Source organism: Homarus americanus, unplaced genomic scaffold (genome assembly GCF_018991925.1).
Source record: "Homarus americanus isolate GMGI-L3 unplaced genomic scaffold, GMGI_Hamer_2.0 scaffold57965, whole genome shotgun sequence".
Classification (NCBI taxonomy): domain Eukaryota; kingdom Metazoa; phylum Arthropoda; class Malacostraca; order Decapoda; family Nephropidae; genus Homarus; species Homarus americanus.
Window position 1 is genome coordinate 664438 of NW_024725031.1, and position 17908 is coordinate 682345.

General features: G+C 34.7%; 1 protein-coding gene across 1 annotated transcript in view; it reads right to left on the bottom strand.

The window, feature by feature from the left end:
- Nucleotides 1-1042: 1042 nt before the first annotated feature.
- The window catches only part of LOC121864617 (N(G),N(G)-dimethylarginine dimethylaminohydrolase 1-like), a 28537-nt gene continuing 11671 nt past the window's right edge, over nucleotides 1043-17908 (bottom strand). Inside the window, exons 6-7 of the mRNA XM_042363712.1 lie at nucleotides 16224-16352; nucleotides 1043-15588 (exon numbers count right to left, since the gene is read on the bottom strand). Coding sequence (XP_042219646.1) covers nucleotides 15457-15588; nucleotides 16224-16352 — 261 coding nt within the window. The 3' untranslated portion in view covers nucleotides 1043-15456. The remainder of the gene's footprint in view (nucleotides 15589-16223; nucleotides 16353-17908) is intronic.

Here is a 17908-nt window from a genome sequence, read left to right on the forward strand (position 1 = left end):
CATATAACAATGATTACTCTCTGAGACTGGCAAACTCCTCATTCTCATCCCAAACTCCTGTATCTCACAGACTTGAAGTTCACTGTTTTTTACTGGTTGCTAAGTTGAAAGTTAGACATACAAGTTAGCTCAAACATTTAATAAAAAAGTTAATGGGGTTAGCCTTCAATTCCTACCTCCTGCAGAGGTAATGCATAATTATTGTATTGCTTGCCCAACAGTTTATACGATGAGATGACTACAGCAGCAGAACGAGCTTGCACTTGGCAATAAAACAAAACACAATTAAAGCTCTTGAAATTTTTATAATACAGTATAGTATTGGCCATAAAAACATATAATAAAATAAAATAAAATAAATAAATAATTACCATCATGTTTTTTGTTCCTTAATCGTATTTACAATAAATACCCTGTGAAACAAACAAAACAATTACGGATCCCCGGACAGGTTGAAACACTGGGCAAATTTCTTTACACTATTTGCTTCTGTTTACCCAGCAGAAATTGGGGACCTGGATGTTAATCGATTTGTGGATCGTGTTCTGGGGTAATGGCTAGTCAGTGCAGTTGGCGAGTTGTCCGGTCTTCTTGGACTATTCCTTGACACTGGGTCATGCAACTCGTTAGCTCAGTGTGTGGTTGTTGTGTTGGCAACAGCCTCTACACCTTAAAAAAATTCACGCCTAGGTGTCCTTTGGGCCGGCCATCTTTGTACACAAGGGGCAACCATTATAATCCCTACAAAACAACATACAGTACTGTATACAAATTACCCCTTTGAAGCTTTTACCATTTTCTGTGGTGCAATACCACAGAAACTTAGATACAGTACTACCATGAGATTATTTTTTTTGTTATGCAGCTGTAATATAAATTACAAGAGATTATAGAGACCATGACCTGATGCAATGTTAGGTCACCCAATGTATGTATGTTCTCTCATTTGCGGTAGAGTTGGGGTGGGGGATCAGTGGGTCTCATAACCTGTAGATGTCTTGAATAAAGAATCTGATTATTTGTTCATAAATAAAAAAGAAAATAAGTTTTTAGCTTTATTGTATAATTACATAAATTACCTCAGGTCTATGTAACATACTTTTAATGAAAAATAATTATATTAAAAAGGTAAAAGAAATTTTTTCAGAGTCTTAGCAATTAATTAATTATGGCACTCTCATTTTGTGCTATCAAATAAGAGAAAATGATACACTGTTTACCTTACATAATCTCACAATAATATTAATATTAATAAAAAGATGGCATTCCTATGTTGATTTTGAAGTACCAAAGCAGATAAGGGTATGACCAAAACATATTACTGTACTGAATTATGATCATACAAATTTTTGAAGTATGAAAGCAGATAAGGGTATATGACCCAATATTTTATTCACAATAGTGCTATGCATAAAAGTGTCCTTTTTCACTTTCTGCACAGGTGAGTACAGCTGCTTTGGTTGGCAAGCTGAGGTGTGTTTCATCGTAATGTACAATAGCTGAATGGTAAGCACAAGGACCTTGATCAGTGCCAGTTTGTTGGCTACCGTCAGGATCTTTGCACTCGAGAGGGATTCTACGTCCACAACGAGATCCTTGATCCAATATCAAAAATCTTGAGACACACAAGAATCTTGGTCCACATTAAGTTAGTGCATATGTTATGTATTAATCCTAGAGGGTAAGTCACAGAAAATAGAAGTTAAAGAATTACCTACACAAAGTACAGCAGGGATGTTTAGTTGTTACCAACATCATGCAACAGTAAGATACTGTATACACCAAAGGTTCATCAAATATAATCATCAGCACAGTTCCTGGGCAATGTCATACACAAAACATTTGAAAGCAAATTTTGATCCACAAACAACTGTACCACCATCCTCCACAATACCTCAGATGCTCATATGAAGTAACCAGTTGAAAGTGACTCATTTGTAGGAAAAAAAAATAATATGGTGTGACAATTTGTTGAGTTACATTACACTCTGGCCAATTTCTGCCTTTTGGGGGGCATAAAATAAAGAATATATTTGTAGCACATCATTTTTGCTTTGGCCACCAAGATCAATTTCAGCTTCATATTATGCCTTCTGTACTCTTGCTACTTAAACTTCTATGAATTTAACCTTAAACCATAATACTGTATCTGATATTTTGATTTCAATAAAATGGATTATTTTGAATTATGCAAGAAATGATATGTAAAATGACAGAATGCAGTAAACCAATAACAATAAAACTAAATTCTTTAGTTATTCAAGATACTGTTGAAGGGATAGAGGGCACAGGCTGGTGCAGTATAATCTATCTACTGTAGATCTGGAGAACTGACGGATGATTTCACATTCTTGGCTAACACACCAACCCCAAGTTTAGTACAAGTATAAGCTCTGCAACATTTATATTCTAAATAGTGTTACAAAAATGTAATCAATAAGTGGGCATTGTGTTAAAGGCATATTGTTAAATCTGACCATGTGAATTTCCTAAATGTGGTTTAATGTGTTAGTGAAGAAAAATTTTTACTGAGTTTTCAATGAGACGACAAGATAATTTCCTTAAAAACTTCAAGTGAAAATCTCTCAAGTATGTATATGATTATCAAAAAGGCATTTACGTGTTATACAGCAATTTTTCATACTACAGTTCCATTCTCATTTACAGTATTTCTAACCATTCTGTATACAACAATACCAAATAAACCGTCTTGACTAATTTTTAAATGTACCACTACAGTATTATTTATGTCCGAATATGTAAAGAGAAGTCACACAATGAGTACTGTACTATAAAAAAAAAAATCATCAAATTTATTTATTTTTAAATACAACCACTCCTTGAGTTTTCTTGAAACTGTGGTATCTTTCATATATTTTTTACCTAGGTTTTAAAGAATAAATATTTATCAAATATTTTTTCCTTAATCCAACAAAAGCCCTATCCTTAGACATCAGCCGAGAGGAGCACCACTCAGTAATACACCCAATTTACTAAAACATGGTGGTATGGGTTGGTGTGCCGACTGGGTGGAACATATCACAGGAACTCGGGGGATGTCTAAGAATCTGACCGGAAGGCTACATTAAGGCAACAGTTGCAGGTTAGCCAAGTAAACTTTAACTGCAGGTCTATCTATACCTCACTACACTACACTACACTAATTATTTACTTCAAGATATAAAATTTAGAGATACGTACTGTAGTGATATCCTGTATCTCATGACAAATCCAGGATTAATTTTCAAGAGGTTAATGAGGATATCTGGCCTTCAAATAAAGTATACTGTGCTTACCTTTCAACATACAGGGTTAGGATAAAATGCAAGGTTTGTCAAGTACAGAAGCCAACTGACACAAAGAACCTTCAATACTTATTAATATCTGGTATGAAATAATTATTGGTAAAGAAGTGACAAAACTTTCCTATTATTCTTTAGTAAATGACAAATCAACCTTACAACTTTCTTGTATGGGCACATACTGTCCAATGAAGGTTTTTAATGCTCATTGCTTACTTCACTTACAGAGCACAATTAGCACACCAATGCTTCCTAATGACTGTGGGTAAGTTACATATTAGCCTCTTCAGTCCAACACTACAAGGATATAAACTTTTGGCCTGGGCAGAAATTGTTGCATCTTCTTACCTTATTGGGTACAAGAGTAACAATATCCCATCACAAGAAATTTAGGTACCACAAATTACAGTATTTTACCTTATGATTAAACACCCTAACGCTACTTGGAGAGGGGTCTGGGTTGGGTTAGCATTAGGGTATTTAATCATAAAGTTATGTAAGTGTGGCTGCCCAATCTTCATGTGTTCTAATGCTGCTTATGTCCACAACTGGTCCCACTGTATATTATAGAGAAAAGAAAAGCTAAAACTAAATTCCGTCTCTATGACTATTTTCTACCCAAGAGAAATATAATCAATAACAGTGAAGTACTACACTATCTTCAACAGTTTCACTTCTTAACTACTGAAAGATACAAAGACAAACACATAGGTCTTAAATCCAGCCTCAACATACACTGCTAAAACCATCCTTTACAGTATAACTAGTCAACTAAATAACAAAATTCCAAAATAGACAGATCATATCCGTGGTGTCTCAAATAAAGGTACACATACTGCCTAACAGATATGATTGCATTACAACAGCAATATTGTTCTAACTTGTGGCAGACCTCACATATAAAAAAAATAAGGGCAATGTTGCTGTTGTAAGAAAGCAGTCGTTCATATGGCAGTGTATAAATTTTTTTTAGACACCCCAATAGGTAAATGTTTCAATCAGATATGGTAAAACTGCAGAACATTTAAACAGTAGGGTAATCCATAAATGACAACTATCATCAGCAACATTTTCCACACCTACATGGGTCAGCACATAATTATAGGAAGCAAAAATTAATTTATAGTCAAGTCATAGTCAACAACTGGCTACTTACTGTATAGTCTGAAATTTTTTTTGAGGACTAATATTTCAGCAATGGAATTTAAAGTACTCCATGAAACAAAGCTGAATCAAAATCAGTGCCAAAGAGGAATGTTGCGGCATTGTGTGTGTATATACGAGAGAGAGAGCAATACTTTAGTACCAAGAGACCAGAATGGGAGGGTAGAGATAAGGTAACTATATGCCCAATACAATAATCTAAGAAACAATATGACAAGTTTTGTATATGATGTACTGTAGGTATCAAAAGCTGCAGGATGTTTTGCTACATAATCACATGATAACCCCATAAAGTAGATTTTATGCAATGTGACTCAATTTGGATTATAAGGCATTTTTTTCTGTCAATAGCAATGACTAGCTGGCTTAATCTCTACAATAGCACCTAATGAAATCCAGAATCCTTCTAAAAAGAACTGCAGTGTTTCATATACAGATTGAACTTTTGAACAGCCCTAGACCACTTTAGTATCTGTCTGACAATACCAGAGGGGGTAAGAGAACCAGTTCGGCTAAGATTGAAAACTAATCTCAGGCTCTGTGTTGTGAGTTCAAGACTACAACACCCTCTCCCCCACACACACAAAAAAGCTCTGTTGTTGGGAATTTAATGTGCTACCTTCAACACCATGATGACTCCATACCATGTAAAGATGGAGGTAAACCCCTGCACAAACATTTCGCCCACTTATAAACGGACCTCTTAAACCACCTCCCTCCAAAGCGGCCAGACTGCATCCCGAATAAGATACGACTTTAATCCACAAATTTAGTGAAACAGGAAATACACAGTAATCTTCATAACCACAACCACAGTGAAATCTATAGAGTAATCAAATTATTACTAGAATTAGGAGCACTGCTGGATATAAGGTGTACAACACACATCCTACAATATAATATCCCCTCATACTATGGAAGGGGCATAATTATACTGTTTTGCAGAGTCCAAGTTCCTCTCTTTACTTGTTTAATTCGTACCAGGAAATATCATCAAGTACGGCCCATACCACTAATCTTGCTGTAAGTATCATAACCTTATTTAAGATGTATTTAAAATCTTAAACATTATCAAATCTTTTGTAATAAAATTAGCAGAAAAATGTAACCATAAGGTAGAGGTTGAACTAAATCTATAACAAACCTTACCTATTAAAGCAGGAAAAGATTATTAGTGATTCAATTTTATCAAAATGTCTGAAATTTACATAATTAAATGCAGTGACAAAGAGAAATTTTTTTCATCATGGCTACTGCACATGGATCAGCAGTTAACTACCGTATACCCAACAAGTTAATAGTGTTAACTTGGCCTTTATGTTTAGTATTTACATATTTTTAACTTAACCACCAGCACTGTTATTCAAAACACTCTAAGAATAGTGAACTAATTCATCACAAGTTCAAATGATTGCTGGGCTTCTCTACTAAAAATTTATACTACTGAAAATACTCATTCAGTTAAAAACAATGATCTCTACTTACACCAACCAGTATGTTTATCCAAGACTTAAATACATTACAGTAAAATGGCACACTCAACTAATAAATTTTAATACTTCAAGCACAAACGCTTACGCCCGTATTATTAAACATCTTCCCTCTCTGATGAATAGTCTGCTTGAAGGGATTGTTCTTTCAAGCGGTATTTTTAATTGCTCGAACCTCTTCCCCTTCGTGTGGGACCAAGTAGGGTAGGTCTGGTAATACTATCCACTTCGCTGATGCATTATGTGTCATCTTTTTGCTGATGCATTATGGATCATCTTACTCGTGTGTGTTTGTTTACCTTCGTCGCCGCTAAAATTAAGAGTACTGCACTCTCATCATGAACATTTTTTATCTCCCAATCTTCAAGGGCAAGTCCTATATCCCAGAGAGCACGTGATTTATTCGTCCATCTGATTGGGGAGGAAAAGATACTTATGGAAAGCTTGTTGCTTTAAAGAAGTAAGCATGGTTGCGAATAGCAACATGTTTCAATGCTGAGGGATATGGGCCTCGGAGATCAGAAGAACAATTAAAGAAGATTTGGGAGCGCATGAAAATAAAGTATAAGTGAAAAAATTGCATTTTGTTGCGAAGTGGGTTACATTAAAGAGGGTGCAGATGACTACAATCTCCGAAACAACATACTTAATTCAGTTAATAGGAGGTAGAGGCTACTTATTTGGCTCCCATACAGAAACTCACTTAAAAAACTGCTAAAAAGTTGCAACAAGTAACTTAAATGAATTTACTTTATTAATATAAGCCACAAAAAGTTTGGTGAAGATTTTCTCTCAGTGAAATTTGCCTCTATCCATTTTAATATTTCTAGGCAAGAAAGTTGCCAGTTTATATTTTCCAGACAGAAACTCACATATAAAACTGCTAAAAAGTTTAATAAATAACCTTAAATGTGTTTACCTGATTAGTACCTGACAGGAAGCACAGCTTTAGCAAATGTCGTAATATGACAGGAAACACAGCTTTCACAAATGTCATAATATGGCCGTAAAAACAATAATGTAAAAAATTAAATACAGTAAATAGATTTATAAAATTATCAATACCGGGTATGCGTTTCTTTGTACATTAATCATATTGATTGTAAATATTAAATAAAACTAACAAAACAAATATGAAGAGGGTGACAAAAAACAGCTACTAGCTACCTCTTCAAATTTCAGTAATATTAGTTCATTTTCCCGCCACCACACACTTTCGTGCGCTGAATTTAAAAATACGGTTTTCGACACGAGGACGCTCTTCAAGGGAAGATGTTGTTTAATAATACGGGCGTTACACTCGTCGCTGCCTCTCCCGGGGAATAGAAGTAATAACACAAAAATATCCACACTCCTATGAAATAAAATCTCTCGAGCCTGTTCTGTTTCCTTCATGTAAATAAGACGTACAGTACCCCAACACGTACTCTCCTCGCACCTAACAAAACATCTGCATAATCTCTGACAGTCCTATTAGGTGATAACTTTACAAATTGAAGCTATCTATCTCCAGTTACTGCATTTAGCTCTCTGAACCTCTTACTGACTACATGCCTTAAGGTGGGAATTCTCAGGAATAACATGTCTGATATTTCACTTATGCTCAATCCCACTAGTTCCCTTCACAAGTTCATTTAACAAATACTGTATCATGTCCTAGAACTATATTCTCCATAGCAATGTGCACGATGATCATCAAGTACTTTAGTTAATAAAAGAAAATTTAATTAATTGTCTCATGTCATGGCAGTTTCCAAAGTACTGCATAGCATAAGATTTGCACCAAATCTAGTTTTGGTCACTATTTCCAAAAATAGTTTGTTTGTTTTCTTAACTAACACCTACCAAAGAAAAAAAAAATTCAATGCAAAACATAAACCAGTTTGTAAAAAACGGTAACATCAAATATAATTTTGGTCTTTCTGTTCCCAAATTTTTATTGGGGGGTTGCACATTTAAGTCATTAAAAAAAATATGCTTCAATGCTGAAACAAAAATCATGTTTAAGAAACAACTCAAGTTCTTGAATCAAAACAGAAAAATAAATAATCTAGCCTTGTAAAAAAGCACCACAATATTGTACCAAGAATTAAACAACTTCAACACAATCATACTCACAACAATCCAACTGAATAACTATATCTGCCACATATCTTAATTTTAAAGAAAAAAACTTAATTTTGAAGGGCATGAAATAAATGAAACTTGACATATGAGACGTAGCAAGAAGGAAGGGCGAACTTACCACCTTGTCAATTTTCTGTTTTCTCTTTCCCTCTCAGGCTGAAACTTGTAGAGTGAGGTGGTGGGGTGAGTTATGGCAAAATTAACCTTCATCCCAGGTAGTATAAGAGACAAAATTGATGCACAATTCCTAAGCATGGTGTGATGTCATGTCTAGCTTACTGAGTAGAAAGGGCTACAGCCAATAGCCTCCAAGCTACCATCCAGTCAGTGAGTGTCATATTAGCACATGCAGTCTCTTGCTTCACTCATGTATTGTTAACATGCCTGTTTCCACTCCATTATTGTAAAATTTAAAATAAATCAGCACATTGCTTAATATTTCTAAAGACAACAAAAGTTTTGTTCACACAATAAATAATAACACCAAAATCATGTAAATTTAGTGATATTTGAGTTAATTACGCATTTATTAACTTTAAATGCATTTTAAATCAAAATGAAACTTGGGCATTTTCACCCTTCCTTCTCATGAAGCCTCATATCATTGGCAGGGATGAAGAAACACACTTGTAAAACTGATAGATTAGAGAATCCTAATCATATAAAAAAATTTCTGCAGGTGCAAGATTCCTGCACATACTGTAGGACTCCAGATTTCCACATATGTAAGGCTTCACTGTAACACACACACTGTACTGTACACAATAGATCCTGTCCTATTCACCAATTACATTCCAATTGATACTGGGGAAATTGTAAATACAGTACACTAATGTGAACTGTAAATAAATTTTGTCTAGGGTGAAAATAGGATTCCATAACAGGGTTCCAAAATATTACCTTAAAATCTTCTTAAAAACCCCAAATAAATTAATGTACACGACTTAACATAATTTACATGGTTAAGCTGAGTCTGTACTTTTTACCATAACAAACAGTAACATAGACAAGAGGTTTAACATGCAGTGACAACATGATTCTTAGCCACTTTCCAATACTGCTCATAAGTGAAAGTTATATGATGATAAATGTAAAACCAAAAACCTTTCAGATAACTGTATGAATTATCTCTGCAGTACACAAACACTGAAACTAACTTGATTTTCTAAATGACTTATTCCAATATCACATCTAAACAATTACCTTCACAAACTGAACTTGTCAACCTCAGTAACAATGTTCTAGATTTATTAGAGGCCATCCTAAACAGTGTCAGCTTAACTACAACAGTAATTTCAATTCAGAAAGATTGGGAAACAATAGAACAAAGACACATTCAGCTGATAATTCTTCCATTAACAAGCATAAGTAAGTTGTGTGGTCATGCGTATGGTGCATTTTAACAACTGCCAATAATTCATGTGGAACAAGAATGTTGAAAATAATAAATTATTTTGCCTGTTAATTGCAGTACATAATGGTGAAGGATTATCATGTGTAGGGTGATAATGTATTTAAAAGCATAATAAAAAATCTACTGAGCAATGAAAAACTACAAACACAGCTGTCATATTTTAAACTTGCTTCACTAGCAGGGGAAATCACCGGCTGCAAAATGAGATGCAACACCAATTATTTTGCCCCATGTTAAATAAAGTCACAGCCTTATAACACTCACTCGTGATTATCCACCTTCAAGACGTTGTTTATCATACAACGAATACTGTAACAATAAAATATATTCCTTTGAAGTGAAATGCTCTCCTGAAATGCTATCACCTATGATGTGAAGTGTTAACAGCCTTTTTCAACATGTGTAAAACTGTGCATGACAAATATGAACATTTCACAATGCGAATTAATACAAAATGGAATTATAGTAATGTATGTATCAAATTTCTATTATTTAAAATTCCAAGAAAATAACCTGCACTTGAGTTCATACAAAATACACAGAATACAAACTACTTATCAAATTATTAAGGGGACAATTAAATTTTCATTCATATTTCAGACGAAATATGTAATCCTGCATTTTTACAAAGAAAGCGATAATGATAGTCAAAGAACCTTGCCAAAAAATATTCTTCTGGGACTTCGGGAACATTTACACACCAACACCTAACTTCCTGTCCATACACACAACACATAACTCAAATTACATAAACCTTCCACCTACAACATAAATCATTTACACTTTACAAGTGCAGTAATGTCCTTTCCACAGTTCTGCTTATACTGTACAATATCTTCCTAGGTGTTACTATATTATAGCGTAAGTGTGGCCATGGATAAGAGACCTGAATGATGTATTTCACCAAATGCTACTAATTCAATTTGCAATGAAAATTAAGAGCTATTAAATAATACCTTCACCTAAAAAATTACCTAGACAAGACAGAAATAAAACTGTGTGCATTTTCCTTATTAGTTTTGAAGAAAATACAATATACTGTAGAGGTCATTCTTTATGTTTTATTTTGTGTAACTGTTTGTGCGACCCAAATAGTGTTAAACTGTAATTGGATGTAAATATGTCTGCATTTACACCATATTTCCTTAACTTTATAACAAGTACCCAGTAGTATATTTGACACGGGCCTTTTTTTCACATTTAATGGTCTCATTTACTCACAGCCTGTACAATACTTATTTATTGAAGAGAAATTTTGGGTTGGCAGCATAAAAATAGTGTTGACTGACAAATTGGAGAAACACAATTCTTCTCATGGCCCAATACAGCATTTTCTCGATTTAACGAACTAATTCAAGCCACCCCTTTCCGTTAAATTTAGATTTCCGCAAAATTGAATTTCCGTTATTTTTGCACGATTTAGTGAACTAGTTCACTAAATCAAGCGAGATTCCATTAAATTCTGCACCAAATGCGTCACTTGGTACATGGAGTTTGTTTACATTCGCTCAGTTGGTGTCTACTGTCAACGTGTGTTGTTTCACTGCCACCTCTCGGTCAACTTACTACTGTGCTTAGACATCATGCCGAAAGTATCTCAGAAAGGAAGTGGTGTGGGGAAGAAAGTCAAAAGAGAATGGCTATTAACCGGGAAAAAGTTTGGAAATAAGACAAAATTTAAAACAATTACCGAACCCCATAGTTTAAGGTAAGTCATTAATAATGTTTCTATGTACCTATCATGTGTTTCTGAGGTGTCTCCGTAGGTGTGAGCATATTAACAGAATTAATCTCAATTTAGTGAACTAGTTCACTAAATTGAGCAAAAAACAACGGAAAAAGATCCTTCCGCTAAATCGTGAGTTTGATATATTGGATTCCGTTAAATCGAGAGTATATTGTATATATAAGATTATATGTATGTACTGTATCTAGAGAAATTCTTCCTCGACATAAATCCTGAGGCACTTTTCAAGATAAGAGGCTACTTCACATAACAATGAGGGATGAACCTCAACATGAACTGGTTACCACTCACACACACAGTAGATTATTCACTGTTGATACTGAGATATACACAAATACAGGACATGAGATTGGATATACACATGGAGGCAATTTTTTTATACATATCACGGCACTACGATGACAATGCCTAGACAAACGTGGCACTGGTGGCGTCTTTCATGCTTAACACTAATGGCATGACGTGCTTTGTTTCTACACGTGAGAGGTCTATGTGTCTGTGTCACTAACCTAACTCCTTGTATAGAAATATGTAGTAGTACTTACTTCAGAGTAACTTGGGATTGTTTTTGCTTTGTTTTTTTAATAAAAGACACAGTGAAGGATCAAGTACAACAATGTTAGAGCAACCTGGTGTCATTTAAGAAATTAGTTGATTTCCAAGTAGCAAAGTAATTGAACAGTAATGACTCTGATACAAAGAGTGGCTGGCTGTATTACCCCAGAGTATGGAAATCTCTGCCTAGTCCTATTAATTGAAGTCACTGTACCTGTACTTGAACCTAACCCTCACTGTACCTGTACTTGAACCTAACCCTCACTGTACCTGTACTTGAACCTAACCCGCACTGTACCTGTACTTGTATGATGTTTTTGAATAAATTTTCTCATTGAACTGAACTGACAGAGTGTGAGTCTAATGAGCTATAAGCCATATAGGAAAGTACCTTATTAATGTTATTATTTCACTAATACTGTACCTATAAAATACAAATTTCACCCAATGTATTTTGTTATTACAAAACAGATGATAATATTAGCCTTACTATGCAAAGCTCTGGGGAAGCTACTGCAATTATCATTCCCCTATGGTATATGGCATCAGAGTAATAGCAGATATATAAAAAAATTCCCAACTTTTTTTTTTGGGCATCCAATTCCTTATTTACAGTTTTACCAACTAAGGGTTCACAATGGTCTTAGTATATCATTCAAACAAATTTTTTTTTTTTCATATTAGAAATTGAAACCACTACTGTGAAAGGTATTTAATAAGTAAAGAAAAAAAAATACTCCAGACAAATCTGTAAAAATATTAAATTCTTAGATTCCTTAATTCCAGATAAAACTTGAGCTGACAAGTTAAAAAGCTAGAAGTACTGTACCTTTGTGTTAGATCCAACAGGCATGGTGACTTCCAATCATAATCATCAGATCCAATGTACAATGAACTGTCCAATAACAATGGCAATAAGAGGTCTTCATGACCCAATACTGTACAGCTAAGAGGCCACATGTGGTGTGTAAGATTCAAAGGGGAAATTAACCTCAAATGTAAAATGAAGAAACTATGATTCTTGTTGCAATAAAAAAAGTTGTATGGAAATATGCCTTGGATGTGATAAGCTTAAAATTAGCAGGAACAACACAGACCAACACTGGAAGTGACGTTGCCTCAAAAATATCTGTAATGATGACAGGTTGTCAAAGATCCCTGGATTTTACCAAGGGCAGTGTGGGGATGTTGTGGAGTGTGAGGGACACAATCATGGCAGTGTAGTGTGCATCTCTGGCAAGGTCAGGTCATGTTGGATTGTGGTGCACCGCAGCTCCAAGTCTACGAGACTCATCTCACCATTACCTAGCTGGCAGGTCTGAAGGATGTCACTGCTAGTGGACAACCAAAGGGACAACTATACATGTGCACACAGTTCATTTACCCTTTCTACTCTGGCATTGCAGCCTCTATCTGGTCATATCACTCATTTTAAGCAGACCACAAAATACATCATTGTGAGTCAAGACACATATCAACAGCTGTACAGTATATCTGAACCATTAAACAATAAGTCTGCATCATTATATCATCTGAGAATAATTTTTAACACTTCAAGAAAACACCTGGATCAAGCATATGCACTAAACAAACTCATTCCTGAGAACAGGACATGTATCACTTTGTGAAAATTGACAAGTTTGTAATTCCTATACTGTATTAATATTCAAATCAGCATGAAGCAGATACTGGTAAGTAGGTAGATACAAATGAATACACACAATAGGATATACCACATAAATTTCCTTTTTTCTCCCATTAAGCATTTTAAAATGGACAAAAAACAATTCAAGATAAATTTCACCTAAGGGATTGTGGCCACCATACAACAGAATAATATGTCGATATAATAACTTATTCCTCTACTAAGTCACACAAGCAGACACAGGGAGACAAGTATCCACAATCCTAACCGAGTTAACGTCATTATTTAATTAAACTTATATGCACGTAAAAGGACATGATTCTGAGAGATTCCCCTTTTTTTTATATCGACAACTTTCCCAGTTACTAAAGATTTGAAAGATAACAGACAATTTGTTAAAATCCTTGTACAAAATTATTACTCGTTTAGTACCATAAAACTTTAGACAAAAATACATCATGCAATAAATCATTACAAATAATCTATAATTCAAGGTATTGTACTATAGATGAAAATATTTTATAGTTCTGTGAATGTAGTAGCAATTATAGTCTTTCAGCTGCAAAAGCATCCAATAAATTTCATGAGCAACAATATATATCAATAAACTTAAATAATCTTACTATAAAAAGTACTATTCAAAGCGATGATAAAGCTTAGCACCTTAAAATAATTAAGAAAACTTCTAAAATTTTGCACCTTTAAACTAGAAGTCAGTAACTAAGAAAACTTGTAGGTAATTTCAGTGATTCTATATACTGTATACCTTTCCTAAACTATTAAGGACCCCCTACAAGCATCAGGGTATTTCACAGAATTCAGGATTTATCAAAACCTTATAATCTTGATTTCTGTGATCGCAAACTTTCTCACCGTTTGTCTAAATCCTATAGCTGCCAAATCCTGCGAGGGGCAAAATGGTTTTGAGAAAATGAATAACAAAATTAGCAGTGATGTGATATTGGTTAATTTGCCTCCTGGACTGAACCGTTACATGATCCTATACATACAGCAGAAGAATATATGGTACTACTGTACTCAAGTGATATGTGCAGCACATAATATCTACTCTTTGGTGCCTTCTAGAAAAAATCAGTTATAGTTATGTTGATAACTAACAGTTTTTCTTTAAAAATTACAAATACTTTGCCAAAACAAACACTGTAATAATACAGCTCACTAAAATGACAAGTTCTCTGTTCTTCTAAAATTAGTCACCTTTTGTTGAGTTGCAATACCTGTACTAGCATGCACATTTGGTATACATAAAAATAACTTCCAGACTCAGTAAGAAATTATCATCATCTTCTGAGTGCTAAAAATAACAAGCAATGCATGAGTAGGTAAACTAAACCTACAATGACTTCAGCACATCTTAATGCACCTCTTGTATTATCTTGGAAAATAAGAATGTGGACACAGACCAGCAATCAGTTGTAGAATTACAAAATAAACAAATCCATAAAAGGAAGTTAGTACATTGGAAACCCTATACAGTACCAATGGAAGTATTAACCAAAACACACATTGTAATTAATGACTTTTAAGAAAAACTAGATATGGTTGCCTTTATGACAGGACAGATAGTTTGAACCATTTACTGAATTTATTTTTCAATTTGAACTGACTTTAATAATCTCTGAAACAGTAATGAATAACTATGAAATAATTTTGCTGGTTTATAAGTTGAAAAATCATACATAACCAACAAAAAATAAATCTAGTGTTCGTGTTGTATATTAATATTCTTGTTAAAACTGTGAAATAATATTAGCCTGTTTTCCTACCTACCAAAGTAAATTTCTACCCTATAAGTATCCTGGATTATAGAAGGCATTGGAATGTTCTATGTTGTTAATGCAAGAGTTACTCACAGAGTACAGTACAGTATATGGCAGAGTTACAAGTTGTAAGTCACTTGTTCTTGTCAATAACGGGTTTTGTTTTCTATACATTACCTGTCCGTGTAACTTTCCGATGTGCTTAACAGTAATGTACGACTTCTGTCAATTTCACATGATGTTCTTGAGGTGTCGAGTCTTGCGTATGAGAATGGAACAACACGTGAGGTCACCTTGAGCCTTTCCTATCTCTGTCATTGTTATCGGTTTTAAGGTCCAGTGAGAAAGTTTCTCTTCAAACACCTGCAAGTAATAAAAGCACAAGAGATAAGACTGTGTGAGTGAAATCTCCCATCTGTGGCCAAGGCTCCATAACCCCAACTCCCTCCTCCCGACCGGAATATCAGCAAGTTCTTGCCATAAGTTACAATTTCATTCCATAAAGGAGTGGAACCAGTGTTGAAAGGTGCTTAAGTCAGCAAAAACGTTAAATAATAAGAGTAATAACTAAGAGTTGTACTCAAGTTAATTTTCACACAGTGAGGTCCCAGGTACCCAGTGATAACTGGCCATGCGACCCAACAACAAGCAGTGATGTGTTAATCCGTCCACGATAGGGAGGCCTGGGACCACACCTGATCGTACACCACCTCAGTGAGTGAGGTCCTGCGCCCCCATGACGCTACGACACCAAGTAGTGAATGAGTTCAACACCTCAGTGCATGTGACCTCCACTGTAAAAATTAATTTATATGTTCACTGTATGTTCCTTTTCCTTTCTCTAATGAAAGCTTTGGAAAAACAACCGCCCCTCCCCATTAATTATTATTATTAATACACACACACACACTCTTGCTATCTATTAAAACCTTATTGAGCAAAATGAAAAAGAGCAATTCTATACTGTACAGTACTAGTCTACTAAACCCTGTTTTTACCTTAGCTGCTGCTGGAAATTCTTCTGCTGAGTGATGAATTAGATAACCATTGGCAAATACAACATTTGAAGCTCTGTCATCAGGAACAGTTAATGTCTGGTACCGAAAAGTGGCTTCTCGCTCAATGCGCTGTAAAACAAAAACAAAGAAAAGTTATTACTGTACTGTATTCTAATAAAACATCACAAAAGGGAGTCTCAGAAAAATGTATACACTCTGCCTTACAGATTCTTCATGCAGATCAAGATAATGCTTGTATTATAACAGTAAAATAAGCACCTCACTTGTTGATGTGTGAGGTCTCCCACAAGTGAGGACAAACATTCAATCAATCTCCATAAAAATCTTAGCAATATCTAAAAAAAAAATTGGGGGGACACCCTGTATATAGGGAGTGTAAAATGAGAACAAGTAGTAGCTATTATTCCAAAATCTGTTTCTTAAAAATAAAGTAAAAGAATACAGGTTACATTTAAAAAATCTGTAAAGCTTAGGACCAGAGCCAATTTGGATAACTGAAGGTCATTATAAAACCTCTAATATTTCACTAATCATTAAATAAAATATAGAATGATAATTATAGAATAAATAAATATTTACGTTAACCAGAAATCTCGAATAAATGGAATTGAAATTGTTTCAGATTTTTTTCTCTAAATTTTCTCAATTCTGAGCCTGTGAATGAGTTTCCGAGGTTGAAAATCAGGTTAATTAACTTAGAAAACTCAGAGAAAACCTCTCAATTTGGGACCTGGGAATAACTTTTCCGAGAGTTCTGAGAGAGTGCGTCATGCTCCAGCGCATCCGCACAAGCCATATGTGTGGGTGACCTAGCTGTTGGGATTGCTTAGTTCATATTCTGCTGTGATTATAGAAGGTTGTTCCCTCACTAGCTGCTGTTTTTGCATTCACGTTGTGCAGTACCGTACATAACTGTACTAAAACAAAATCAACCAAGAATATAGTGTTAAAGTGACTACAGTTATGTATACTATACTGCACATTCAGTAAATGGGAAACACTTAGCTTTCATCTGTAGTCAAGACATCTTCAGATCATAAGATCCACTAATCCCCCACCCCTACACTGGGTGACCTGACACTGCATCAGGTCAGATCAGTAACATGACCCACAAATTCTCCACCCCACCTCCATCACAAGTGATAAGACGTGATTACAGTTACACATTACATTCTGCTGAGTGGACAGTGTCTGCCTACTCTAGGTTCAACATGACAGCATCTGCTGGTGAGTACAGTACAGTACTGTATATACAGTATTGTAGTAGTATACATTATATTTTGCTTACAGTATTAACAATATATTGCATGTGTACAATGGTGCTTGCGTAAACATATACAGCTCCGTGTGAGATGCATTGTTTAGACTAAGGAAAATTTCCCCAATGAAGAGTGGAAAATTTCAGTCTTCACTGTAATCCACAGCTCCATTCATGCCCCACATGCCCGTATCATACAGATTTTTTGTTTTTTTAAATATATTTATTTAAGCAAACTTTTAGATAAACTATTCAGGATTATTTGGGTAAAAAATGGTGCATCTAACTTAATTGGAACTGATGTTATTAACTCCGATATCAATATACTTATTTTTTATATATAAAAGAATGGAGACCCAATCATTATATCATGCAAAAACATTTTGTTTAAAGATCTCTTTTGGAA